The 27,618-nt window shown below is 35.9% G+C and overlaps 3 protein-coding genes across 7 annotated transcripts in view; 1 reads left to right on the plus strand and 2 right to left on the minus strand.

Annotated features, from left to right (window-relative positions):
• Nucleotides 1-1,669: 1,669 nt before the first annotated feature.
• On the minus strand, nucleotides 1,670-5,991 carry LOC123864327 (methionine-R-sulfoxide reductase B1). 3 transcript variants are annotated; one of them, XM_045904684.1, is made up of 4 exons: nucleotides 5,687-5,991; nucleotides 5,413-5,517; nucleotides 4,984-5,145; nucleotides 1,670-2,581 (listed from the first exon to the last, which is right to left on the minus strand). In XM_045904684.1, the coding sequence occupies exons 1-4, from the start codon at nucleotides 5,772-5,774 to the stop codon at nucleotides 2,400-2,402; spliced, it is 537 nt and encodes a 178-aa protein (XP_045760640.1). In that variant the 5' UTR covers nucleotides 5,775-5,991; the 3' UTR covers nucleotides 1,670-2,399. The 3 variants fall into 3 exon arrangements, with proteins under 3 accessions (XP_045760640.1, XP_045760642.1, XP_045760643.1); XM_045904686.1 differs by having other exon boundaries at nucleotides 1,670-2,545; nucleotides 5,687-5,989; XM_045904687.1 differs by having other exon boundaries at nucleotides 2,442-2,698.
• A 1,052-nt stretch (nucleotides 5,992-7,043) lies between these two features.
• Nucleotides 7,044-27,618, minus strand: part of LOC123864697 (E3 SUMO-protein ligase RanBP2-like) — a 35,499-nt gene continuing 14,924 nt past the window's right edge. Inside the window, exons 13-32 of the mRNA XM_045905314.1 lie at nucleotides 26,592-26,613; nucleotides 22,693-22,750; nucleotides 22,027-22,160; nucleotides 19,360-19,482; nucleotides 18,376-18,513; nucleotides 17,701-17,766; nucleotides 16,828-17,026; nucleotides 12,902-13,460; nucleotides 12,635-12,786; nucleotides 12,408-12,529; nucleotides 11,723-11,898; nucleotides 11,258-11,362; nucleotides 10,383-10,537; nucleotides 9,989-10,093; nucleotides 9,641-9,811; nucleotides 8,911-9,103; nucleotides 8,169-8,340; nucleotides 7,584-7,709; nucleotides 7,201-7,329; nucleotides 7,044-7,115 (exon numbers count right to left, since the gene is read on the minus strand). Coding sequence (XP_045761270.1) covers nucleotides 7,071-7,115; nucleotides 7,201-7,329; nucleotides 7,584-7,709; nucleotides 8,169-8,340; nucleotides 8,911-9,103; nucleotides 9,641-9,811; nucleotides 9,989-10,093; nucleotides 10,383-10,537; nucleotides 11,258-11,362; nucleotides 11,723-11,898; nucleotides 12,408-12,529; nucleotides 12,635-12,786; nucleotides 12,902-13,460; nucleotides 16,828-17,026; nucleotides 17,701-17,766; nucleotides 18,376-18,513; nucleotides 19,360-19,482; nucleotides 22,027-22,160; nucleotides 22,693-22,750; nucleotides 26,592-26,613 — 2,950 coding nt within the window. The 3' untranslated portion in view covers nucleotides 7,044-7,070. The remainder of the gene's footprint in view (nucleotides 7,116-7,200; nucleotides 7,330-7,583; nucleotides 7,710-8,168; nucleotides 8,341-8,910; nucleotides 9,104-9,640; nucleotides 9,812-9,988; nucleotides 10,094-10,382; nucleotides 10,538-11,257; nucleotides 11,363-11,722; nucleotides 11,899-12,407; nucleotides 12,530-12,634; nucleotides 12,787-12,901; nucleotides 13,461-16,827; nucleotides 17,027-17,700; nucleotides 17,767-18,375; nucleotides 18,514-19,359; nucleotides 19,483-22,026; nucleotides 22,161-22,692; nucleotides 22,751-26,591; nucleotides 26,614-27,618) is intronic.
• On the plus strand, nucleotides 14,006-16,038 carry LOC123864322. 3 transcript variants are annotated; one of them, XM_045904677.1, is made up of 3 exons: nucleotides 14,006-14,197; nucleotides 14,396-14,518; nucleotides 15,331-16,038. In XM_045904677.1, exons 1-3 carry the CDS (start codon nucleotides 14,035-14,037, stop codon nucleotides 15,888-15,890), a joined length of 846 nt encoding a protein of 281 aa, XP_045760633.1. In that variant the 5' UTR covers nucleotides 14,006-14,034; the 3' UTR covers nucleotides 15,891-16,038. The 3 variants fall into 3 exon arrangements, with proteins under 3 accessions (XP_045760633.1, XP_045760634.1, XP_045760635.1); XM_045904678.1 differs by having other exon boundaries at nucleotides 14,006-14,167; XM_045904679.1 differs by having other exon boundaries at nucleotides 14,037-14,518.

Here is a 27,618-nt window from a genome sequence, read left to right on the forward strand (position 1 = left end):
TAAACGGCCTACAATTTCAAGTGCACAGCAAAATCAGCACCAACCATTACCAAAATAATGTGCAATAAGGTAGGTATAAAAATAGCCAATACTTCAAGAGAGCTTGAACAAAGTTACTGTACCTACACTACCACTTTTATAAGTCACATCTGCAAAATTCGTAGCGGGCAGATTAAGGGCCGGCGCACATAATATGGCGGAGCGCAGCGCAAAGCCTTTTTCACAGTCAAAATATTATCGACATTGTCCTCATTGAAATAATATCTAAAAATCAACTGTGCATCCGTGCGGATACTCGCGCATCCACGCGCAGTCCCGCGCGTGTTCGCGCATTCTCTGGTAGAAATTCGCGTAATGTGTCATGCGATTAGAAAACTTCGCGGGCATGCTTTGCGCTGCGCTCCGCCATATGTGCGCCGGCCCTAAAACCGAATGTTCATCAATGAAATACAGACCTTATCGATTGAAGATAAGATTTAAAGCTCAAGACCAACAGAGACTTGTGGTTTCTTGCTCATAATTCTTACGTACAATGTTTTGTACATGGCGCGTAGACAACAACCAATAGCGGACGAACGCGCGCTAAGATTAGCCGAGATATTTTCGCGCAATTCAATAATATGATGTCTGCGCAGTTAACTTATAAAAGTGGTAGTACTGTACTCAGTTTTTTATTTAACTGATTTTTTAAGCGTATTAACTATGTGATCATGGAGATGAATTTGAACATGTATTAGATAAGTCAAAAAACTAACTGTAATTATGTACGTAATTTAAGTTGAAAATGTATTAATAAATGTAATACGATACGAGACTATATTATTGCGGTTTTTCATGTTTTTGACAGTTGTAAACACCAGTGCCATGTAAGAGCATCTTGTGCATATAAATTACAACCATACTATAAATAATTAAAAGACTCGACTTAATAAAAATAGTTTTATTACCAATTTCTTTAGTATTTATTGCAGTAGCTCTTGACCGATTGGCTGGTACGGTAATAATACATAGAACAAAATTCCAGGATGGCCAGAACTTTTACTTATTTCCTGAGAAACAAAATGTGTGGGATAGAGTTAAGTGGGTGTTAGTGTGTAACATAACGTACGCATGGCTGCTAGCTTGTGCCGACGACCATATTCTAGATATCAGCTGCTAAAGTTACCTACATAAAAACATCGCTCACTTTTCATAAAGTCGAGTGCTGATTTTTTTGTATTTTATATACAGACGCTTTTAAGCTCGCAAAAAAAATGTACATAAATCACTTTAAGAAAAGTGAGTAATGTTTTTACGTATCTATAGAAGATAATATCTTTAAATTGGCTGTCGGCACATGTAAGCAAATAAGTGTACGTTAAAGGAATACAATACACATTAACAATTATACTCTACCCAACACATTTTATTTCTCAGAAAATAAGTAACGTCTGGCGGCACTGGGACCTGGCACCATAAGTACATACTAACTTATATCATTTACTAAACTGAATTGATTTGGGTCTAACTAAAGCCAGCTGCTTATATTTTCAGACACAAAATCAGTTATATCGCTCGGTGGGTTATGGTCAAGGTATAGTATTGCACAATATCAAAGAATATAGGCATAATGCTTCTAAAATCTGATTGTAAAGTTTGTATGTTAGACAAGTTATAAAATAAAATCTACTTGTATTCTCAAAACATATTTATTTCAATAGCAGCAGTGACAAAACAAATCAATATTCATAACACGAATATTTTGTACTATAAGCCCTATCAAAGGCTATTAAATGAAAATATAAAATCAACAAAAGAAAATTCTTGACTCAATATGGTAACTATAGTTAAGACTAACGCTCATCAAGGGTTCCAAACTCAAAAGGCCACATTATGTTCTAACTAAAATAAATAGATTAATGAAAAATAGCCCTATTCGTTTTTTCCTGACCTGTGGCTATAGAACCCTCAAAATAAAATTTATCTGCAGTAAACATTTATTTATAGAACTTTGAGATAAACTTAGGATACTCTATGTAGGTATAAATAAATAATAGATAATAATGTGCAAAACATTTTTGAGGTATTCAAACACTGATATACTTACAAAAATAGTGTACATTAATCAAAAAATAACCTAAGGTAGTTTAACGCGACATACATTACAATTTACAATATGTTAATCGGTAAGCGTTTTCTAAAGCAGCTGCAGGTTATGTATTATTATGCAATAAATTACACACCTATCATTCATATAAATATTTGCTCTTTTGCAATAACTTACTATTAGACTAAAGTTTGAAATAGAGCATAAATACAACATCAAACTTAGTCTACGAGTTAATGCTAATTTAAGGGCAATATTTTCTTTATAAGACCTCGACAACAACCTGTTTAGCTTAAGTTATTAACTTATTACACTAGTCCGTTCGTTCTTCTGCTGGTATGAAGTCCAATGCAGCCGAGTTAATACAAAACCGTTTCTTGGTGGGCACCGGCCCATCATTGAACACGTGGCCCAGGTGAGCCGAGCATTTGGAGCATCGCACCTCAGTTCGCACCATACCTGGCCGTGTTAAAACCAGTAATATATTCGCCCCAACTTTAATTCCACACCCAAGTCCATTCACCATAAAGACATTTATTTACACATCACATTAAATATAGGTAATGTCATGAATACATCCGATATGAATTCCATCGTGTTCGTGTCGTGAGATTTGTGGGTAGTGACGTCGCAGCAGCGGCACCAGCGTCGTCCGGTCGGCAGCCGTCCGTAAATGGAAAGGCGGGAAGGGACGAATAAGGCGTGGCGGGGAACGAGGGCAAATGTTTATATTAATATCATGCACATTCCAGATATGGTGTGATAGTTCAATGTTATAGGTTAATGAATGTGTACAGAAATTCAGTTTGTGTATTAAAAAATTTCAGTATTTTTTATATCAAAAATGAAGTTAATGTATTTATGGAGTGTATGCAACGAGATAGATTATGAAATAGCGCACAGAATGTAATGAGAATCAGTCAGTTGACCCATAAATTATTTCGAACATGGACAAAGCATAAAAATAAAATTTGTTAATACATATATTATAATATATTGTTATGTAGTTATAATGTCAATAATCAACCAACTTACATTATTTGTGGAGGGCAGGATTGAATCGATGGGTGGTCAAAGGAATGGAAAGACAGAAAAAATATTAAAATATATTAGCACCAGATTCAACTTCCCAACACCAATTTTAATTCCAGTAAGGGAATGATAAAAAGATTTCAACAATTTAATAGATACATTAACAATAAGGTGAAAAAATGGAAAGTAAATCTTAGAGATTGTGATTTAAAATAAATATTTATGTATATATTTATAGAAAAATAGGACGAAAAATAAATATTGAGTATAAGTACATCTGGTCATAAAACGGTTTATCTGAATGATAGAATGTACTAGCAAGTATTTATAAAAACTAGTTACCTAGATATAGTTTCAAGTTGAAGGTTATGCAACAGTTGGTTATAAGACTCAACATGGGTGCAGCATTGTGCAGCCATATATGTCTATTGACAAGGGCATATAAAGGATAATTATTTTATACAAAGTGTTACATAGTTTTTCAGACCACTCTGTATTCTTTCAATTGAACATGAAAACCTTCACATACGAAATAGTATATTTAAAAAAAAAACATTTATAATATAATATAAATAAGTATATAACTCAGAACAATACAGCAAAACAATGAAATATTGAATTCAATACATTAATACAAGCATTGTTTCCCAAAAAAGCAGACAGTGTTATGAAATGCAGACATCATGCTCAATACAACCTTTTTTAAATACAAAAATAACATTGTGCAATAACAATATAAGAGACCAATCCAAGTTTAAGGGACTCCATTATGGAGGATTAGACTACAGCATTGTCAGAACTGAAAATATTTTATTAATTTTAGTTATTATTAATTAATTTTGACTTAATTAACCATCATAGTATTTGTGCTAAGTTGTACACTCCTTGACTAAACTATTAGGCCTAAAATGAGTGCAACGTTTTTATATCAATTTGAAGAAAACATTTTTTTCTACAAGATTAAAATAGCACCACTTTTACATCTCTTTAATTTTAGCTTATCAGAATTAGCACCAATGATTTCTATGCATCCAATATAAGAGCCCCTTATTTTTGCAGTTAGTTTAGTATTCATTGTGACCTTGCACACATCTCAAGCTAAGGATTTGTATGAATAGCCCATTGAACAGGGTTCTACATGAATAGGCACAATAGATTAAACTAGACCATGCCAATGATTGTACAAAAACGTGTACATAAATTATTCTTGTAATAAACTAGATAATGCAAAGCATTTCAAAAAATCTAAATAATTTACAATGGTTGAACTGGAGATACCAGCAACCTACCAAAGCAGATATATTCAAAATTCATCAAAACTAGTTCAGCTTAAATAAAATTATTAAACTTTCACCACTGATGATTTATTATTAAGATGATATTGTACTAACTGAAAGAATTAATTTATGCAATCCAAATAAATCGTTAAAACACCTGACTACACCACAATGCTCCAACTTGATAAATATTAAAATATTATTAAAGTTTAAAAAAATGATGCCAAATATTACAATATTTCATATTAGGTAGGATGTTCATTGTTGGCTTACTGCAAGAACTGATTAAATGCAAAACATGATCAAGTAAAGTTTACAACACCTATGAACTTAACAAGTTTCATACCTAAAATTTGTTTTGACAATTTGTATGTACATTGTTTCTATGAATGAAACTCATCTAGTTGTTGAAAACTGTATATGATGATTTTTTACAATTAATGAGTTTTTGCAGTGAGCCTACATAGATACATATTATATTTGCATTAGTGGTTAAGGTGGTAAACTAAAAACATTGTAAACAACTACTGTGACATACCTATTATAAAGATTTCACATAACACAGACAGTAATGAAAGTAAAACATACCTGCGCTGGTATCCTGGTGTAAGGTAACTTTTTCTTTTGCAAGAACATCATTGAAAGCAGGCCAGCCACAGCCAGAATCATATTTGGTTTTGGAACTAAATAGGTCTTGTTTACAAACTATGCATACATATAAACCTTCCTCATAAAACTTATTAAAACAACCTGAAAGTAATAATCTTCTTTAATAAGATTTAATATACAACTTAACTTAAATGATTTATCTATAACTCGAAGAATCCTGCGACTTCATCTTCATGGATTTAGGCTTTTAAACTCTTGATTTTCCAGGGTAAAACCTAGGTCTGTACCAAATTCCACCAAAATTGGTTAAACAGATGGCCTGTGAAAAGCTAGCAGACAGACAGGCACACTTTTGCATTATTTCATAATATTATATTATGCTAAAATATAAGTAAATGTATTATTTACCTGTATAAGGTCTTTCAGTCCCAGCTTCTTGGGTAACATGGTATTGTATTGGTGTAAGGCGTTTTTTCAAGGCTTCTTTATCTTCCATGGCTCTCCAGACTAATGCTAAAATTGTAACGCAATGTTTAAAGATAAATAATATTATAAAGTGATTGCGTGCTGGTTAACAACATTAATCGTTAGGACCGGCTACTTTTTACTTCAACCTATAAATCCTATAACTTTTACAAAGTTAAGTGAGTATAAATATTATTTAATATCAAAAGTGTATTACCCGTTGTAAAGGTATTCTTCAACTGGACAGCTCTATTCGTCCGCACCGCCTGCCTAAATATAGATATCGGCCGAAGTAGACCACTCATAACAATTTTGTAACGCAGCAGTATTCACCTTAATGTCTCAACAAACGAAATAAAGATAAGAATAAGATAATTTATTATCTAAGTCGGCTTCCTAATATTGAATGATAATGAATAATCTTGAAAACTTTACGCAATTTGTATTTTTATTTGTGCTCATGTGACATTTGAATTAAAGCAAACTGCAAAGACTAAAGAGGACAGTAGTGAGTAGGACGTAGGTACAAGGAATAATAAAGATCTTTTGGCACTTAGAATGACATTGACAGGGAGGCGTAGTAGAACAATGGCTGTCAGCAAATAAAATCTTCTCAATTTTAGACTTGTAGAGAATAATATTTTTTATTGATTGTAGTGATTGAAGTCGATTTTTGTTTCGAATTTAATTTACTTTGATTTGGAATTATAACATCTAAAAACTAAATGGCTCAAATATTATTTTTATGTTGTGAAGAGCAGACACATTATGCTATTATCTGTGCAATACTCTTCTCTTTGCTCTTGAGCTTTGAACCATAGACTATTTTACTAACTTTGACAATTGACATCACATAATATACTAATAATATAATTATGGAGTGAGCAAAGTAACAGTTGACTTCGTCTGTGTAGGTGTTAGCTGGCGGGCGTGCTCTGCCTTTTTGGAGTGTTTTTTTTTTTGTTAAATTTTAGCCATTCGTCCAGAGAAAACTGACACTCTTCAGAATTATGCTCGAGATAAGAGTGCATTGCAGTTTCGATCTCATTTGTTTCGTTTTTTTTTTCGAGCTTATAATCCAGTTTCGTACCCGAAGGATGAAGGAACGGGACTTATTATAATACTAGCTGACGCCCGCGACTTCGTCCGCGTGGATTTAGGTTTTTCGAAATCCCGTGGGAACTCTTTGGTTTTTTCGGGATAAAAAGTAGCCTATGTGCTAATCCAGGATATTATCTATCTCCATTCTGAATTTCAGCCAAATCCGTCCAGTAGTTTTTGCGTGAAGGAGTAACAAACATACACACACACACACACACATACAAACTTTCGCCTTTATAATATTAGTGTGATGTGAAGCCTTCGCTGTCATCCGTCCGTCCGTCTGTCTGTCAGCGGGCTGTATCTCGTGAACTGTACTAGGTAGAGTTCGCGCCGACCAGGCCGCAGACTAAATTCCCCTAGAGAAAGAAAAGTTAAAAATGTCTATCAGTAGGTATTTATATTTTTTTAAACTAAATCAATTCTAAGAGATCATTGAAATAAAAAATAAAAAACGGTTCATGCTCCGGATGCTCACTGTGCTTCCACGCTTCCATTACCTAATTCATAGCATTTGCCTTCGTTTCTTCTTGTCGCTGGATTCTCTGCATTGTAAGATAATTATATTAAAGTTAGATAATTCTTTGTCATAACTTATTTACGCTAAATTAGTTTCTCATAGATGCTTACCGCAAGAGATTCCCTACTCTTTTGCATTTGCATTAAAACGTATTCAGTGTCATCTTGTTCTGAATCTACGAACGATGACTGATCGCAAGTATTTCTAAAGCTAGTTTCGTCCTGCAGTAATCGTTGAAGCTAAAATTAAACTTGATATGAAAAAAGAAACGTTAGACGTGGCACCCTGCGCTGGCCATACACGATCAAGCAAACTGATCAAGTTTGGAGCGGACTTGAAGCAGCGTCCAGTAAATTTGACAGTTTACTGCTATTTTAGTGTGCAATTGTGATATCATGCACACTTGACAATCAGTTGACTGGAGTTTGCAGCTACAGACTTGACGATACAGATCGTGTGTGGCCAGCGCTACGTAGTGCCGTGGTTTTCTTACACAATCGCGCGTGTTTTCCCCCACAGGAGATAAACCTTTATTCCAAAGATCAGTGGTAAGCTCTTCGGCCTGCGGTGTCATCCATTTTCGAAGACCACGCCGATTACGTAATCGTCGCGCCGTAACCTAAAACAGCCAGGAATTGCACTTTATTGTCTTATATACCTTTCTATATTTACTTAACAATAAAGTACAAAGTGCAGATGTAGCTTTTTCCAGAAAGTGCAATTCCTTGCCGTACCTATACCTACCTACTTAACTATTGATACGTTCTTTGATAGCCTTTTTAGACGTACGCCTCCTATTCGGGAAGTAGGGGAATAGGTAACGTTTGCTTTAACGGTGAAGAAAAATATCCTGAGAAAAGCTGCATGCCCGAAAGTTTTGTATAATGTTCTCAAAAGAATTTATGCCTGCTAATCTGCACTTGCCCGGCATGGTAAGCCCTGGCCAAGCCAAACCCTTCTCATTCTGAGACCGGTGCTCAGTAGTGAGCCGACGATGGATTAATCATGATAATGATGATGATGATGACGTTTTATAAGAATATTTTGTTGCGGAATTTAAAGTAGGTATGTACCTAACCTGAACGTCATGTGATGAATTAAAACACTTTTTACTGTCATTCATTTTAGGGTTAGAATCAGACTTTTCATCCGCACCAAGACAACGTGTAGTCAGTTTCTTCATGGAGTCCCAGATCATGATACACGGTAATGTTATGAAAAATATGACATTTAATATAAATTCCATCGATCTGAAAAAAAAAAAAAAAACGATTTCGGAAAAAAATGATAGTTACTTAGGTGCCTACCTATACTTCTCAGTGCAATTCGATAAGCTTTCAAATTATCATTCAGAACTTATTTATTTTATATTATTTATTCAGATACAGGTTAGCCCTTGACTGCAATCTCACCTGGTGGTAAGTGATGATGCACTCTCAGATGGAAGCAGGCTAACCTGGAAGGGGTAGGTATGGCAGTTTTTATTAAACCCCCTTTGGTTTCTACATGGCATCGTACCGAAACGCTAAATCACTTGGCGGCACGGTTTTGCTGGTAACTATAGCCACGGCCGAAGTAGGTACCTAATATTACACAGCATTCATATTTTGTCTAGTAAGACCCATGTCAATACTAACGAATTGAAGTGGTGATAATAAAAAGAATACCCAGCTGAGTTTGTTGTGGGCTCTTTTCAGCCGGGCTCTCTGGGCGCATTTGGAACTCTCGTAACTTTAGTTTTAAGTTTACGTAATTAATTTTTATTAGTCAAATACCTACTTTGAACAAATGATTGTGATTTTGATTTTTTACGATCTTACTTGCTAACGAGGCGCACGGTTCGTTCCTTCGTATCAGGGTGGACCGGCCACCCCTCGTCGTCGTAGACCACACGTCGATTGCGCAGCGAGCCCTCGTAATAGTGGTCCATTTTCCGCGGCGTCTGTACCAACAGTTGCAGACCCCACGAGCCCACGCAGCGACATATCAACCCAACAAATGCTTTCATGATACCTGATTGTTTTGTTTAATATAGGTAAATCAAATCCATACTCTTTACTTAACTAATTTAATTTCTGTCTGTCTGTCTGTCTGCTAGCTATACCGCTTATCCGTTTAAGCGATTTTAACGAAATTCGGTTTAAAGATAGCTGGCATCCCGATTCCCGGGGTAGAACACAGGTTACTTCAATGAATTCCGTAAAATCAAGAGTTCCCACGGGATTTTAATAAATTACTTAAATGCACATTGACGAAGTTGCAGGCGCCATCTAATTTGTACAGAGATAGCTTGCATGCTGGAGATAGACATAGACTTGGTACTAATTATCCTGGAAAATCAAAAGTTTCCACGAGATTTTTAAAAGCCTAATTCTAGAATGATCGTGAGGCGTATAACGTCTGCCCCCAAAAACGTCACTTCATGATGACCACGACCACTCTGCCAGGAGTGTTACGACGAAGAAGAAGAAGAATTTTAGAGTCGCGGGCATCGTCTAGTAATCTAAACCCGGTATTCCAATTTTCTGCATAAGTTTAATAGGTGCTTACCGAGATTCAATAAAGCTAAGAGAACTCCTACAAACGTGACAAAGAAGTTCAGCGTGACAACATCTGGATAGCAAACTGATCGTGCGTGGCGTGTCTTTTGGTGCGGCGACAATCCTGCAGCCAAGAGTTGCGCCGATGTCATATCTCGACAAAGCAGTTTGGGATCTTCACCTAAGAAACGAGGGAAGAAATTTAATTTGAGCTAATCCCCGCTATATGGAATTGTAGCACCCCATCGGATGAACTGATTTCACTAATTTTTCTATCTATTATAGGTATATCATTTTAAGTAGTTTTAGAGTGGGTAAATTAATCAGAACAAATTATTATTAATTTAAGGTGTATTACCCAAACACACACAGTCACAGTGCCAAACACAATAGCAACGATCGTCCCGTTTGATTCGCACATCTCGGACAGCAACCGAATCGTCATCATCATTGACTAACACAACTGCAAGGATATCCACATTAATTTATTATTGCACCTAGTATTTAAATCACGTTGTTCATCTTAGGGATTCGGCCAATACTTACACTTTGTCGGCCGCGCGTAAGAATGAATACATGAATACTTACCTACTACTATTGTAGTAACAACGACTACCACGAGTACTACACTACGACACTTGGAATAATGTCAGTTGCCCCAAGTCACAACGGTGACAATTGACAGCATTTCAAAATCGATAGGTGCTGCGTGGCCGACATCATCGTACAAGGAGTCAATAGAGATGACATACTTGTGCAATTGGCGCTTTCAACAGGAATTTGCAAGGGTACGGTAAGGCGGAACGTCTTGGTATGCTTTGGAGGCAGGACTATAGATTCTGTTATCGTTTCTTCTCTTTCGTTGTTACTGTATAATAACTCGGGGCTGCATTCACGAGTCATAACCCTAAAACGAGAAAATAGGTACCTAATTCATAAAATTATGTAAAATGAGTTTGTTTTAATAAGTATAATAATAATAAGTAGGTAATCGTTGAGCTCTGCTTCAGCTCTGTACTCGAAATTGGTGACTGGTATGTATACCTGGGCACAGAATGCAGCTAGATAGGTTCAATTTCGAAAGTGGTTAGTCGTCAAATTCAACTCGGCTGACCAGCATTCGGGAAGCTTCGAGATATCTTCTCGTCCAAAATTACTTAGTGCTTGAGTCTTGGAATAGAGCGTGTTGCCAGGGATGGCATATTATGGATCCGCGATATGCTCGCTGACTATCGGCTTTATAAGAAAGCAAAAATGGGAGTTCTGTATGGAGAACCAGATTTCTTGCAACTTGCGAAGCTGAAGTGGCAATCGGCAGGGCACATAGTTTGAAAACGATAGACGTTGTAATCCCAAGATGCTAGAATGGCAACCTTGCACCGAAAGCGTAACATTTGTTGAAGACCTCCGACTAGGTGGATAGAGGATATCAAACGAGTCGCAGGAAGCCGCTGAATTCAGGCGGCGTAAGACCGTGGCTTGTGGATGTCCTTTCAGAAACTAACGCCCAGCTGTGGACGTCAATCGGTTGATAATGATGATGATAATGAAGTCTTTTGAACTGACCAAATAGCTTATCTAGAAAGAAAGTATCCAAAATCTAAATAAAACAATGATGTTGCGATACCTCATGCGTGCCGCTGCCAACCCAGTATTCGTAGCTTGCACAGTCAATATTGAACGAATTCTTCGAGTTGTGTCTGATACAATAGTTGTCAATCGGCCAAGAACTCTATACAGAAATGAAAAAGTTTTAAGTTAAAAGAAAAAAATATGACTGTTTAGAACAAGGCCTCTAACGGCTGCATCTAAAACTTTAATGAAAGCACTATAGGATTTCCTAATTGTGGACCCGCGCACGCCCATGGTGGACTATGCACAGTGCACACCACACAACGCTCATCAAACGGGTGATGAACGTGTCACTCAAGTTCGATAGTAAATCTAAATATCGGAACTCGGATACGGATATCGGTATCGAAACTTCAGTTCTTCGCTTCGAAACGATTGGTCTTTAGAATATTGATAAGTTGAGGTACCTAACGACGGTTTTTTAAGTGATTTGGTTTGTTGAAACCTCGAAATAATCTACCCCACAAGTATAAGTTCATTATCATCAGCCCTCGCCTCCAAGTCCATTTGAGTGTAGTGGGGTTTGGGGTGCGGCAATTTTAGATATCTATCCGATCCTCGAGTAACTATTTTCAGGCTGTCTGTAACACCTCCCAATAATGCTCTTGTGGTTCTTACTATTACTTGACGAAGACGCTGTAACAAAATAACGAAACACTGATATGGAAACAGTTAAAATTAGACACTACCTTCAGTTATGCCTACCTAATCGAGATTATTTTTAGGGATTCCAGAGAAAAGGGTACTCTTATACAGAATCACTTCGGTTAAGGGATCCCCGTTGACGTGGAATTATGAATTTGGCTGGTAGCTATTTTTAATAGCACAAGTAAAGGGATAAGCTGTAATCGTGAATTTGTGGTGAACTAAAAATATTAAACATGTTTTTTTTTCTTGTACGATGGTAGAGCTTGTCTATTTTGATATGACGTGCCCCACTACATAATTTTGTGTAGTAGAGATGTTTAAATTGCGTTGGTGGGGCGCGTCATTTCAAAATAGACAAGCTCTACGAAACCCTTTGTGTGCGAGTTCAACTCGCACATGACCGGTTTTTACGATTATTTTATTATTTTCATTAAATATGGGTACACTTCTTAAGTTGGCGTTCATCACAAGCAAAATGAACTGTATTTCTTTATCACCTGTTCATTTACAAAGACTGTATTCAAGTCAGAAGAATTCTTATCTCGTTTGTTGATTTCTTTCAGGTCGTTTACTATTATAACGTCATCCATAGGTACAATCACAAATTCACCAGTTTTACCTGTATGCAAAAGATTCAAAACTTTGGTCAAGTTAAATTACCTAATGAACTTTTAAATATACCTATTGTACTAAGTATTCTAACGAATTTCTTTAAGACTTTTACCTTTGAAACCATTTCCATGATCATGTTTCAAAGGTACTACTAAACGTAAATCTGTTAAAGGAAGCATAAATTCCTCTCTTGCCAGAAATTCAGCTGGCTTATATTGAACATTAACGTCTTGATTAGACCACTCTGGATTTGCAGTATTTACGCTGAAATATAAAAAAATATCATTATTTTTATTTATTTTAAGACAGCTGGTACCCGAGCAACTCATAAAGAAATAAGTAGCACAAAAATCATCGCTCAATAAGATACTACAGGTACCTCGCTGATTCATCTTTTGTTAGGTCATTCCACAAAGTCTTTCCCTCAGGAGTACTTAGTTTTTCAAACAGCTGCACTTGTGCGCTGTACCATAAATCAGGATCTCCAATTTCGTAAATAACGAAATCATTTTCCGTGTCTTCACTTTGCAGATCATCGTCTAGATTTTTTTTATGAGGTTTGTTATTCATTTCATTGGATTTAGCCCTGTCCGGTGCAACAATTCTCGATACTTCTTCACCTTTATAACCGTTTTTTATCTTTTTTGTAACTCCATTTAGCAAATCTTGTACAATATCATTATTAACATCATTACTTTTATCAGCAGCATCAATTAGAGGTTCGTTTTCTTCATATATGAACGCATCTGATTTTTCTTCGTTAATTTTGTGGGTTGGTTGTTTATAAAAGTTTTTATCATAATCTTGACGCAGTTTCTGGGATGTAAACTCTGTAGGTGTCCATCTTCCTAAATTATATTCATAATCTTGTATGTGCCTCTTTCGGCGTCGACTTAATGAGAAAGACTCATTATTTTTCGGACATAAGTAGTCATGAGCTATGTAAAAACAAAAACTGGTAAGCACATATGGGTAGCTAGATGAGCATGTATGTATCTGTTAATTAGATAGGAAGGAATTGATAAGTTGAGTACTTATACTTTCTAATTCTTTTCAACTTAAAATTAAAATATTTTTAGTTCTTTGGAAATTAAAATACATATTTTCAATACACCAAACACAAGGTAGGTAGGTGTAACTAGGTGCATTGTCCAATTTAAATGACATAAGAAGTTTTGAAATCTGATAAGTAAGTAGTTTTGGAGATTACCTACCTAACATTCAAACTTACAAACATTCCTCTTTCTGTCATTAGTGCAGATAGGTAAGATCGAAGTGATAACGATAAGTGAAGACTGAACACTTTCAAGTAAAGATTTTTATGTAATCGTGTGAAGATGATACTGCCATTGTCGGAACTAGAATGCCATAAGCCTACTTTGTCGTATTAGTTTATAATTTTGAATTTCGCGGGCAGATCCATCTCATGCACCTTAAACGGATCTTTTACCTGCAGTCAGGTCAGACACTGCATTATTCATATAATCTTATTCTTATCTGACTATTTCGCTCATGCATACTTTCCAATCACGTTCCACAAAAACTGGTTTTCGAACGACGGCATTGCGAGGGGACGGGGAGAGAGCGAAGCCGCGCGAGCCAGCGCGAGGCGGCGCGAGGCCGGTCACCGCACTGCACTGGACCAGTGAGCGGAATCGGCTTTTTACCTCCACACGTTTGTACTTTTGTTGATTTGCGATATTCCGCATAATATAATGTAGGTACACAGTACACGGATATTTAAGACCACGCAATGGCTCTAAAACTTTGTGTACCTACCTAGTGTGTTAGATTTTTTTCTAAAACAGTGTGCATATTAGGAGTTGTAGTATAGTAACGCCGGCTTTCGTTGCAACAATGGAAACTTTTATAGAAGGCGTTCGATTGCATCCCTGTTTATGGAATCCGATGCATCCCGAATATCGCGAAGTGCACGTCAAAGATGAAGCTTGGCAGCGAGTAGTAGATCGTTATAACAACAAATCTATTCCTAATAGTAAGTTAGAAACTAGAATATACATACCTATAAACTCGTGCGCATTAACATGGCACCTGGCTCGAAAACAACCCCTTCTCCCACTTCCCCGCGCGATGTCCCGCTCTCGCCGAGCCGCTACTGGTCTCGCACGGCGCGTGAGAGCCAGGTGCCATGTTAATGCGCACGGGTAATACCTATAATTATTATACTATATATGTATATAATAAATTATTTTAATGGAGAGGTAACTACTATAAATGTAGGTATGATAGATTATTTGGGTAGACCTAGATTAAAGACGTGTAAGTAGGTAGGTACCTATCTATATCCAGTGTGCATTTCTCAATTATGATTTTTAGGGTTCCGTACCCGAATTTTGTCAACGGGAGCTATTACTATGCCTGCGCTGTCCGTCCATCTGACTATCTGTCTCTCTGTCTGTATCTCCGTATAATAGGTAGAGAGATGAATATTTCACAGCCTACCTAATACCTAATAAAAAATATGAAAGTGCCGCCATGTACTAAGATAAAATGTGCATAGCCTTGTACGATGGTACCTACGGCCATAGATATGTAGATACCTACGGCACCCTGCGTGTGCGAGTCCTACTCGCATTTGACCGGTTATTATTTCTTTATTTTTAACCCCCGACCCAAAAAGAAGGGGTGTTATGATTAACTTAATTTTTTAATAAAACTTACCACATTTGTTTAATATTTACCTATTTAAAATAAGAATAGAGCGAGCAGTTTTATTTTGATCTACTCATTAAAAATAATTCAAGATGCAGCTGGGTGTACTTATCTAATAAGATTTTTAACTTTCAGTACAAGTCGCGAAAACTGAATGGAAGAAACTACGAGATAACCATCGCGACGCTCTAAAGAGAGCTAAACTTGGGAAAAATAAGCTACTGCCAGCTCAAATCACTACTTGGAAATATGCTAAAGCTATGCAGTTTCTAGAACCACATATGAAGTATCGAATTACAGAAAATATAGAGTTTGAAGCTCCTTCGGGTGTAAGTGGCAGCGTAAAAAATTCTGAGCATGACGTCACAACAACTGACAATGCTGAAAATGTTTCCATAAACGGTCACGTATCCAAAAAAAGGTGTGTAGAATGTAAAAGTGATCTCCGTCATGAAGGAGAAGCTCTCGAGTCTTTCTTCAATTGTATTCTTCAAACTACAAGAACCATGCCCCTGTGGATGCAAACTCAAGTGAAGAAGAAAATATTCGCGGTCATCATAGAAGCAGAAGAATGCCTATCTGGGCAAGAACAGGAGCAAGACCTTAAAGAACAACATGAGGCCCTGGTGCCTATCGAAAAGAAGATAAAAACAGAAATTTACAACGAGGATAGCTGTGATAACGAATATTCGTAATAATTAACATTTCTAAGATTCTTTAAGAGTCTTTATATGTAAGAGGCACATATACAGGGTGTTTGGTAATAGTATATAAAGACGACACGTACCCATGTTACTTTGATCTGATAAATTAAAAAAAAAATTATGTCAAGTCATAGTTTTAATGACCCTAACGTGCCCTAACTCACTGAGATCGTTGGCCATCTTCAAATAGGCCTAGGCCAACGATCTCAGTGAGTTAGGGCACGTGAGGGCCATGAAAACTTGGACATTAAAAAGAATTAAAATTTTGTATGGAAATTTTTATAATTTTATTTCGTCATTTTACTTCAGCATTGTATTTATCAGATCAAAGTAACATGGGTACGTGTGGTCACTATATACTAATTACCAAACACCCTGTATAGGTATACCTACCTCTAACCAACCGATTTTTAATTTTCTTTAATGGGTTACGATCGTAGGTTACGATGTAGTTATTGTAAGTGGTTACGTTGTCGAAATGGGACGACTTATCTCGAGAATCGAAAAGACTGTTAATTTTAAGGCGTAGAACTTTGTACCTAACATAAGGGATGCATTTTAATCTATTAAACCAAATTTCATAAAATGGATTTTCTTACATTGTTTTCTATTAATCAGCGATATGACTTATACCCATCTTTGTAATCTATGCCTATGAATACCTATCTATTTAACTAAATGTAGACAGTTATTGAAATTGCAGGCCTACAAACAGCTACTTATTCTTTTTTAACTGATTCATCCAGGTAGGTAGGTATCTCAAGGCTGAACCGATTGGTATAGTTTATATAGATAAGTAAGCCATCTTAAAACCTCGCCAAAAAATTAAAGAAAATATTTAAGTACTATTAAAGAAAGTATTATTAAATACTTACACTTAGACAAATAATATAATTAATTAGATAGGTCAAATAAGTTAGGTACATACCGAAATAATTATTACGTGAGGCAGCTTTTCTCTTCGCTAAAATTTTATGTATTGGTTGCATCTGATCGTCTGTCTTGAATGAATAGCTGTGGCGGTCGCGGGCATCGTGATTGAGTTTGAATAATGAACCAAAACCAATACTGGTTGACCAGTCTTCATCTCTTAGTCTTCCAGATTGTAATTCGCGTTGTATACGCTTCTGAAATATATCCAATTATTTTTAAATACCTACTAGGTACCCGGGTAGTTACCACCCTAGCAGCAAAGCTGTGTCACCAAGCAATTTAGCGTTCCAGTACGAACTAGATACCGGTTAAATAAAACTGCTATACCTCTTGCAAGTTAGCTCGGTTCCATCTAAGACTGCATCTTCACTTACCATCAGGTGAGATACAGTCAAGGATTAACTTATAAGAGAATGAAAAAACCTGATTAATCATCATAGGTAGTTACTCGTACGGTCTACCCAGCATCCTACCGAGAGCTTACATATTATTGTCGTTTACGTAATGTAGGTGGTAACTGTGTACCTAACTTGCCATATTAGTCTACCAATTAAACCACATATTTGCTTTACCTTAATAAACTTAAGGGTATTTTTATCAGACTTCTTAAGGTAGTTCTTCACTATGCATTGTCTTGTCGGGCATTGCTTATCAGTCAATTTCTAAGGACCTATACAAATTAGCTACATTCCTAGCCTTAGGCTGAGATCTATAGAGCGCACATTTGACTTTGCTCAGATACAGTTAAAAGGAGACAGCGTTATATCACTGGCATAAATCTATCTCGTTTTAACAAAGTCAAAGTACGCTCTATGGATTTCAGCCTAAGTTCCGTCGCTCAAATTGGATAAACTTAAATATAACTCACACTCTCGTTAGTTCCAATTTTAATTGTTTTTTTGGTAAAGGTTTTTGCAATAACTCCTCTCACCGTCTATAACATAATATTAACATATATATTATATATCCTTCTTTAGATAAAACTAAAAATAAATAAGTCGGTCGTCGTCGTTACGAGACTGCGAGCCGCACGCGCCGCAGCCCGTACGGACCGCGCAGCAAGCTAAGTCCTTTGAAAAAACCGACCAACTGACGAAGACCAGACTCGCGCACTGATGGTTTCGTACTCGGGTATTTTTTCCAACATTTCACACGATCAATCAAAAACTGTTATACATAAAAATAAATAAAAATCTGTTTTAGAAGGTACAGGAAGCCCTTTCATATGATACCCCACTTGGTTTATCTTACTTTGAAAATTGAAACACATTTTAATTTTTTTTTAATGATGTAATCACAAATTCGCGGTTTTCAGATTTATTCCTGTACTTGTGCTATAAGACCGCTAAGGTTCCGTTTTTCCTTTTGAGGTACGGAACCCTAAAAGGACCCCGGACGAGTTCGAAACTAGTCGGGCTTACTAAATACTTACTAGTTGACTTCAACTAAATACGTGAGTATTACCGTAACAATCTATATAATACTTATACTTACTTAAAAGAAGTTATACCTAAGTACAAAGAAGTAAGAAAGAAAAACATACATCGATTCTTCGTAACTTATATGCTTGAAATGGTGCCTTTCGCCGGAGTCGTAAAACGTAAGGATTCAGTAGACGGATCCGCTTCCTGTTAACTCCCAGAACGTGTTCAATTGGAATATATTCGTCTCCAGGAGTTTGCTAATTCACAATTAAGGAAGTTTGTAAGTACTTAGTAAGTAGGTAAAGTTTGTATTGCTGCGCGCGAAAGGAAAGGGACTGAACTTAATTCTTTAATCTATGGAACGAACTAATGCGCGACTGCATAGACAATGCCGCCGTCATCGCCTCTCATTTCGTACCACTAAGTAGATCCGATAAATCACTCTGCGCAGGTTCAAGGCCTTCAGAGTCCTTTTTACTTGATACCAACTGTAGTTACAGGTAGGTACCTACTTATTTATATTCCTCACTGCCTCGTAGTCTAGTGGTTAGCATGTTCGACTGCGGATGACAAGATCCTAGGTTCGAACTTAGAGTCCCGGGTCGGGCCGAAAATAGGTATTGGGTAGAAATTCTCAGTAGGTAGGTATATTTCAAGTAGGTATCTCAGGGTTAGGAAATTGGCGGTGTTGTCTTGCCTTAGAGAGCACGTAGATCCATCGGTCCTGCGCCTGATTCGTATCGATTATTTTAAAAAGAATATTAGCTATGCTAATCATGACTGATACTCCCCTTTCCCCTCCAATTAAGCGTAAAGCTTGTGACAGGAGTGGGTACGACAATAGTGCAACGGGTGGGGTTTGAACCGCCGACCTTTCGGAATTCAGTCCGCTCCTCAACCGTTGAGCTATCGAGGCTATAATTTCGGTCCTATTAGGTTATGACAGTGAGGGAATATAGAGTGCGTGTACCTGTGTATTGCGCACACACTTGAGCGCTATATCTAATATCTCCCTTGCAGATTGCTAGTCTCTATCGAGATTGGCTGGCGGGGCCAAAAGAAGACATTATTTTCTTATTTAGAAAAACGTAAAATATACTCACGTCTGGATCGCTCGACATTTTGATCGTCATAGCCAATTTCTGCTTGCAGTCTTGCAGGGCGTTATGTTTAAAGAGCTCCTCTCGTTGAAAACGTGTCGTTTCGTCTGATGGAAACCCTTCTTCCTTTAAAAAACATTAAGATCTTAATTTTTAAAATAAATGAAAAAATCACGGTGCCTCGCTACCTCATAGGAGGTAGCGAGAGATGCCCACGACTTTGCCCAGGTAGATTCGTTTTTTTTAATCCCGTGGGAACTTTGATTTTCCAGTACAAATGTGGCTTAGATTAGTTCCTAGGAAGCAAGCTATTTCGGTTATTGTCAATTCTATCGGTATCAAAATCAGTTAAATGGATGGGCATGAAAAGCTTGCAGACTGACACACTTTCGCATTTGTAATATTAGCATCTAGGTACACTCGGAAAAATAATTCGCTTGGCAGAGCATACTAATGCGCGCGTATGTATAACACACAAAGATACGACCCGATGCTATCCGATAATAGATACACTCACACTTACTACACTCACTCACACTTCTAGATAACCTTACCAGTCGTATAGGGTTGCAAATTTCACATTCGTCAACATAGTTCTGATGGCCGAGTGGTAATAGTGTTGAAGTTCTTAAATATGGCGTGAGTTCTAATCCTAGTGGGGGATTGCTTTTTTATTTTTGCAATTATTTATTTTGTCTTCTTTATACAGTCAAAATTATCATACTTTCAAACAATATAATTATAAGCAAGAAAAAACAAAAATAATAACACTTTTCTATTTTAGAAGTTATTTATTTGTCTTTTGTGCAGTTCATAAATTATTATAATAAGCAAGAAATAAATAAGACGCTTGTCAAAAAATTAACACATCAAGTTAACAGAAGGTATACAAAAGAGGAAAAAAAATTGACATACTTTATCTACTCCTATTACTCCTATAGTAATTTAAAACCAATATCGATGTGAAGTATGCTAAAAGTCGGTCAAGTATGAACGTAATGTTTTATTTACGTTTTGGGTTACTTTTAGGTTTGTGAGATGAATCAACATGTTAATTACTTAGTTAGAAATCAAAATCAATTATAACTTCTAACTGCAATAACAATAACATCACTCACAAATAGAATTAAATTAATTACCTATACTTTATTTAATAATGTATAAAGGTAGGCCACCCTCGTAAGCTATTACTTTTTGTAATCGACTCGTCATGTTAGTAACCATATTCCAGCAAGTCTATGCTGCCCCACAGAGACTCCCAGGTTGAAGTTACCACTTTCTTCTATTACTTTGTTCTATTACTATAGTATTTTACGTCCATCCTTGTCCGACTCAAAAGATTTTTCATTATTAAAAATAACAACGTAATTACATCAGTCAAAGTTTATATATTTCATTGCAAAATGAAAGTCTATGGTCCTGGTGCAAACCATTCGTAATATTTTCTTCGTATCCGGCCGCACGCAAATGCTTCCGCACAGTTTGTAGAACTACATTGTGCTTGGTCGCTGTCAACCAAATTTTTAAAAAGGAATCCACGCTATGCATTGCAACGATTTCTTGGTGGTGATGTGACTCCATCTTATAAGCTGATGGTTTGGGCCCAGGTCAACAATTGTCTACATGCCCCGTTTCTCCGTAGTGACAGACCCACAAGCGCACGGTATTCATCTGTAAATGATTATATTCTGGATTAATACATAGGTTACTTTTTATCCCGGAAAATTAATGAGTTCCACGGGATTTTTAATAACCTATATACACGGGAATGAAGTCGCGGGCATCAACTAGTATTTAGTATATTGGTTACATTTTTATATTATAATGCGTCTGATTAAAAGTATTAAATGGACTAAAAACATTACGCTAACATTTAGAAAATACTAAATGCACATAAGTAAAACCATAAACATAATTTCAATACGAGTAGGTTATATTTGTTTACTTACCGATATCATCGATTTCGGTTATCGAAATATTCCGCTCAAATAACAATCTCTGCTTTTTAAACAAAGATAAATAAATGTTCCATGGTGGTGAGAAGTTCAGTAGTTATTCAGTGTGAAAAATAACACAATACACCATAAATGAATTCACTACTAGGATTTATTAATCCGCGTGCTCAAGTTCTATTTGACAATAATTTATAAAATAGGTAGGGTAGATTTAAAAAATGGGACATCAACTTGATATTGCCATTCTGTAATCTATAGGTATACCTACACCGCATAATTTATCGTTTTGTGGGCTCCAAACATTTCAGTGATGAATAGACCTTAACTGTCTTGTTTTAAAGCTTAAATTCGTCCACATATCTACAGCCAGCACTGCAAGTGAAAACTGCTAATTAAAGTCGTGAATTTTAGACGTTATCTCAAGGTGGTTTAAGGCCATTTTACTCTGACATAATTGTGCTTCGACGATCGGATTCTATCAGCGTGGGTAAGCGGCAATACTACCTAGTGCCTGCTGTGGGGAAATCAGCGAAATATGTAATTTGTAATTATTGCAAGTAGGTATGGTGAAAAGAGACCGACAATTCATTAAAGAGAGATAGGTGTAAAATAATAAGTAAACGAGTTATGCACACACATAATGCTTCGTTGTGTTGCCTGCTTACCGATTTGTTTTGCTTTGTGTACCTAGTTACTAGGTATGGATTGCACTTACGGGTATTTCACATTTGATCATGACAGCTCTAACTCCCAACTGCGAGTTTTCATTTTGCAGGAAATTTGAATTACCATCCACATCAAGAGTCCACATTGTAGTTAGTTTTAATAAGATTATAAAAAATAGAAACTCTGAAATCAAAGTACGGGTACGATAGTACAAAAAATCATAAATATCCACACTAAGTGCTATCGTCCACTAGGCTACTAGTGGCGACACAATGCGACCACTGATGCAGGCACTGCAGGTGGCAGACACTGGTAGCTGGTTGCGGCCACCAAACGCTGCCCCAGGGACCATCCATGCATCGCCTATTTACCTACCACAGTATTCAAGAGGGATCGGACGTGTTTGTTTGTGTGAAATGGAAACACTTAATTTTATCCATCGTGTCTACAAACATTCGGTACAGTGCTTGCAGCAATACTGGAAGGACTAGCGTCTATATTCGAATTTTGATGGGAGACGATCACTTTCGCAGCTTGTGGCACGCACGCGGCCACTCAAACTCTCAGTTAGCGCCGATACCACAAAATGTATGAAAAATCTCGTCCACAACTTGTGGCGGCTACTAGCCGTCGCCACCAGTGACTCACTCGCCACTAGATCTGTTAAGAAATCACAAGCCCAGCCAATGTCTAGCCAGGATTTTCAGATACTTACTGGCTATGTTAAATCTATTGTAGAATGTAGAGCAGCACTTACAATAATCTATACTTACCTATTGCTGTTATTGTCATTATGATTAAGGTTATTGTTAAAAATAATTTCAGCAGAAGTAAAGGTTACTTAATCGAAAGATTTTAAATCAATTTTTAATATCGTTGCAAAGTAGAGAATATATCTAGAAAATACTACATACTACTACTACTACTCTTATTATTGAAGACATCAATCAAAATATCAAAATGCTCTCATTTGAAATCATAGAGTACATAATATTATTTGAAATTGTGTTTTTTTGAAGGTTTTATATGCAAAATTCTCTAAAAATTGATTATTTTTTTTCATGTTTTAGGCACTTTTGATTCAATTAGCTACATTATAATGCCTACATTTTGAGAACGCACTCGCCATATTTGCTCTTTGTGTCAACTGTAATGTGAAAAGTACGGCCAGAGATATGACACTACGGTTTACCCTATGCTTAAGACTTACCACTCTTTGACTTACCATTCGTATTTTTGGCATGACAGTTGACACAGCAAATTTGGAGAGTGCGTTCTCAAGTTCTCAAAATGTACGAACTAAGGTCATTGGAACTATAACAGGATTTACGAGTATGTATCAATCTTCACAACCATGGAAATTCTAGTTGCATAGGTTGTCATCCTAAACCTTAATACAATGTTCTAATAGGTATATCAATTATTGCAATACGTGTTTACGCAACGGGAAATGGTTAAATATGAAAAGAAAGAAAAAAATATGTAGGTACATGTAACATTTTATTTCCATTTATAAGCTGATAATTTACATTGTCAAATTTAAACGGCGAAAGGATGATTCTAAAGGGGCATTTCACGTCAAGCGGACAACCAAAAAAAAGTGAGGTCGTGAATTTTGTTTATACTCTGGTCAGTTATACTTCTAGTAGACGTGGATATAAACACACAATGTTTTTTTCGTATGATGCTTTATTGCTGAGTTATGAGCTTTTAAAAATTTACTACGAATGAAGTCCGTTATTTTTGGATGCTTATTATTTGTAACAATTCATTTGTAAATAAAACTAAAAAGCATTGTTTATTATAGTTAAAAAGTTGAAATTTTTATTTTTTTTATCGAATTCTAAATTTAAATTTTTTAACGTATAGTAAACCGGAAGTGAACATTTCAAATCGATATTTGAGTAACTTGGCCAAAATAAAAATAATTTTTTTTTACCGTGAATTAAAGCTTACATGTACTTATTCTTCACCAAAAAAAGTTGTAACGTGATGTCTAATAGTTTAGGACTTAGTAGCCCAGTAATTTGGTCGTCAAAAAGGGGCTTATCTGGAAAGTTTTCAGAAAGTTATGCAAATTGGTGGTTTTATAGATTTCGATGTGCTCTTTCCGATTTTTTATTTTGCCACCTCGTACCTTTGCCGCTCGCGCCGACATCTTGGAAAAATGGCGCCCAAAAACAGTTTTTTCACGATAACTTCTTTCCCACTCATTTTACGATAAAAATGGCAATGTAACAATTAAACTAGAGACAATTTCCTATAATTTGTGTAGTCACCTTTTTTTGTAGACTCAATAGTTTCAGCGTACGAGCGCCACAAAGCCCACTCCAACACTCGTTTTGGCTAAATAACTCATTTCCACACCACCATGTGGTAGAGTGAGTGGCGTGATTTTTTTTTACGGTATCTCCAGGAGACGGTAGTCACCTTCAATTTAAGACATCACTTCGTTCAGAGAATACTAACATTCTTCAGAATTCCGCTCGAGATAAGAGTAAATATACTGCATCGCAGTTTCGATCTCATGTGAATATGGACCTTTTTTTGGGTTTCGAACCCAAAGGATGCCAACGGGACCTTATTACTAAGTCTCCGCTGTTATCCGTCCGTTTGTCTGTCAGCGGGCTGTATCTCGTGAACCGTAATAGATAGAGAGTTGAAATTTTCACAAAATGTGTATTTCTATTGCCGTTATAACAACAAATAATAAAAATTTCAAAATGGCTGACATGAAAAAAAAAACAAAAAAGTAATGTTATTTCTTGTTTGATGGTACGGAACTCTTCGTGTGCGAGTTGGTCTTGCACTTGACCCATTTTTTTATTTTTTTAGTTTGTAGTGCGAGGTAAAATTTTTAATGCACGAATTGCGATATTGTGTATTGACTGCGACCACATTATAAACATGCTCGAGATGCCGGAAAATCGGTCAAGTGCGAGTCCAACTCACATAGGAAGGGTTCCGTACCATAATACAAGAAATAATGCTCTTTTTTATTTTTTTTTCATGACGGCCATTTTGAAATTTTTATTATTTGTTATTATAACGGCAATAAAAATACACATTCTGTGAAAATTTCAACTTTCTACCTATTACGGTTCATGAGATACAGCACGCTGACAGACAGACGGACAGACGGATAGGCAAACGGATGACAGCGGAGGCTTAGTAATAAGGTCCCATGGGCATCTTTTGGGTTTAAAACCCAAAATAAAGGCTCATATGCACGTGAGATCGAAACTGCGATGCAGTATATTTACTCTTATCTCGAGCAGAATTCTGAAGAATGTTAGTATTCTCTGGTCGAACTGATAGCTTAAATTGAAGGTGACTACCGGCTCCTGGAGATACCATAAAAAAAAATCACGTCACTCACTCTACCACATGGTGGGGTGGAAATGAGTTATTTAGCCAAAACGAGTGTTGGAGTGGGCTTTGTGGCGCTCGTACGCTGAAACTATTGAGTCTACAAAAAAAGGTGACTACACAAATTATAGGAAATTGTCTCTAGTTTAATTGTTACATTGCCATTTTTATCGTAAAATGAGTGGGAAAGAAGTTATCGTGAAAAAACTGTTTTTGGGCGCCATTTTTCCAAGATGTCGGCGCGAGCGGCAAAGGTACGAGGTGGCAAAATAAAAAATCGGAAAGAGCACATCGAAATCTATAAAACCACCAATTTGCATAACTTTCTGAAAACTTTCCAGATAAGCCCCTTTTTGACGACCAAATTACTGGGCTACTAAGTCCTAAACTATTAGACATCACGTTACAATTTTTTTTGGTGAAGAATAAGTACATGTAAGCTTTAATTCACGGTAAAAAAAAATTATTTTTATTTTGGCCAAGTTACTCAAATATCGATTTGAAATGTTCACTTCCGGTTTACTATACGTTAAAAAATTTAAATTTAGAATTCGATAAAAAAAATAAAAATTTCAACTTTTTAACTATAATAAACAATGCTTTTTAGTTTTATTTACAAATGAATTGTTACAAATAATAAGCATCCAAAAATAACGGACTTCATTCGTAGTAAATTTTTAAAAGCTCATAACTCAGCAATAAAGCATCATACGAAAAAAACATTGTGTGTTTATATCCACGTCTACTAGAAGTATAACTGACCAGAGTATAAACAAAATTCACGACCTCACTTTTTTTTGGTTGTCCGCTTGACGTGAAATGCCCCTAAAACTTGAGTAAGCGTTTCACATTATATTGTTGAACTAGGTCAAAACACGTCACTAGGTCACGCACACTCCCTTCACCGTCTGGTTACAAATTATAATACTACTGCGTTCATTAGTTTTCATAATTTAATTGCATTATATACCTATTATCAAAATATTTCAATCACAATTCAATACTATCATTTTTTAAATAACGACTAATGAATACAGTAAGTATAGTTACCTATTTAGGAATCAACTAGACAATGATAAAACAGCTAAGTTGTAAAAGAAAAAGACCTGATCAATTTCATTAAATCAATCATTTACTTATATTATGTATATTAAAAACTACGAAAGCACTCACTAAAGTTCCTTTTAAAGGAAAAACAATATATTGATCAGATCTCTTTACTGTTCTAATTACAATACAATTAACTCGCTGTTCGTTAAAATATTCACTGAAACATTACAAATGGTTAAATCAATTCAGTGGTATGCTGCATTTTGGTCGTACACAAAAGCTAAATAAATAGACAGTGTGGCTAATTCTGTTATAATGTAATCTCTAAAGTAAACTATAGCGACAGGTATCTAGTTCTATCCTTTTCCGCAGAGAGCATTATGAAAGGGATAGTAATAAGATACAGTTTTGTTTGTGGTCAGCCGAATTGCGATTACTATCATTTTCATATTAGTGTATAAATTACAACATACATACTGCAATAAGGGGAGGTCCACACAATAATATACTAAAGTAACACATAATATTAATTCTGATCCAATTTTCTACATAGATTCGAATAAGATATTTCGATCTCAATCAAACACTCAAATGCAACAGGATGATAAAATATATGTAGAAAGAACATTATATCCTAAAATAAAAAAATGGCTATCTTCAACTAGGTTTTCGAAGGGACTTTCTAATATTTCAATGCATGTGCAAAGCGAAACTAGGTTGTTTAAACGAACAAAAAAAATCAGTCTCTTATAAAACATAATAATTATTATTAGGAGCTTGACTCAACATTTCAGTCAACATAATTTTCGATTTATTCAATGTGTCTAATTGCTTAGGAAACAACCTCAAAATTAAATAGACCGGCCTAAATCTAGTGCTATCCATTCGCACCTCGGATCAATCATTTATTACCCTGGACGGAGCTCTAGCGTTTCTCTCTTGTACAAACTACATGACAGTGTGTGATCGACTAGTTGGTCAAAACATTGCGGTTTAATGCAACTTTCAGTCTAGAAATTTAGTAAAAAATATATCATTTATATGTAACAGTAAACATTTATATGTAATTAATATGTTTGTCATGTTACATTAATAACAATCACATTTCATTTTCATACATTAGTAATTATTTATCATCAATCATCATACATTTATGATACAAAAAAATTTACACGAGTTTTGAATATTTCGCTACATCCAGTGAAATTCTTGATCAAAGATT

The sequence above is a fragment of the Maniola jurtina genome, chromosome 4, assembly GCF_905333055.1.
Source record: "Maniola jurtina chromosome 4, ilManJurt1.1, whole genome shotgun sequence".
Classification (NCBI taxonomy): Eukaryota; Metazoa; Arthropoda; class Insecta; order Lepidoptera; family Nymphalidae; genus Maniola; species Maniola jurtina.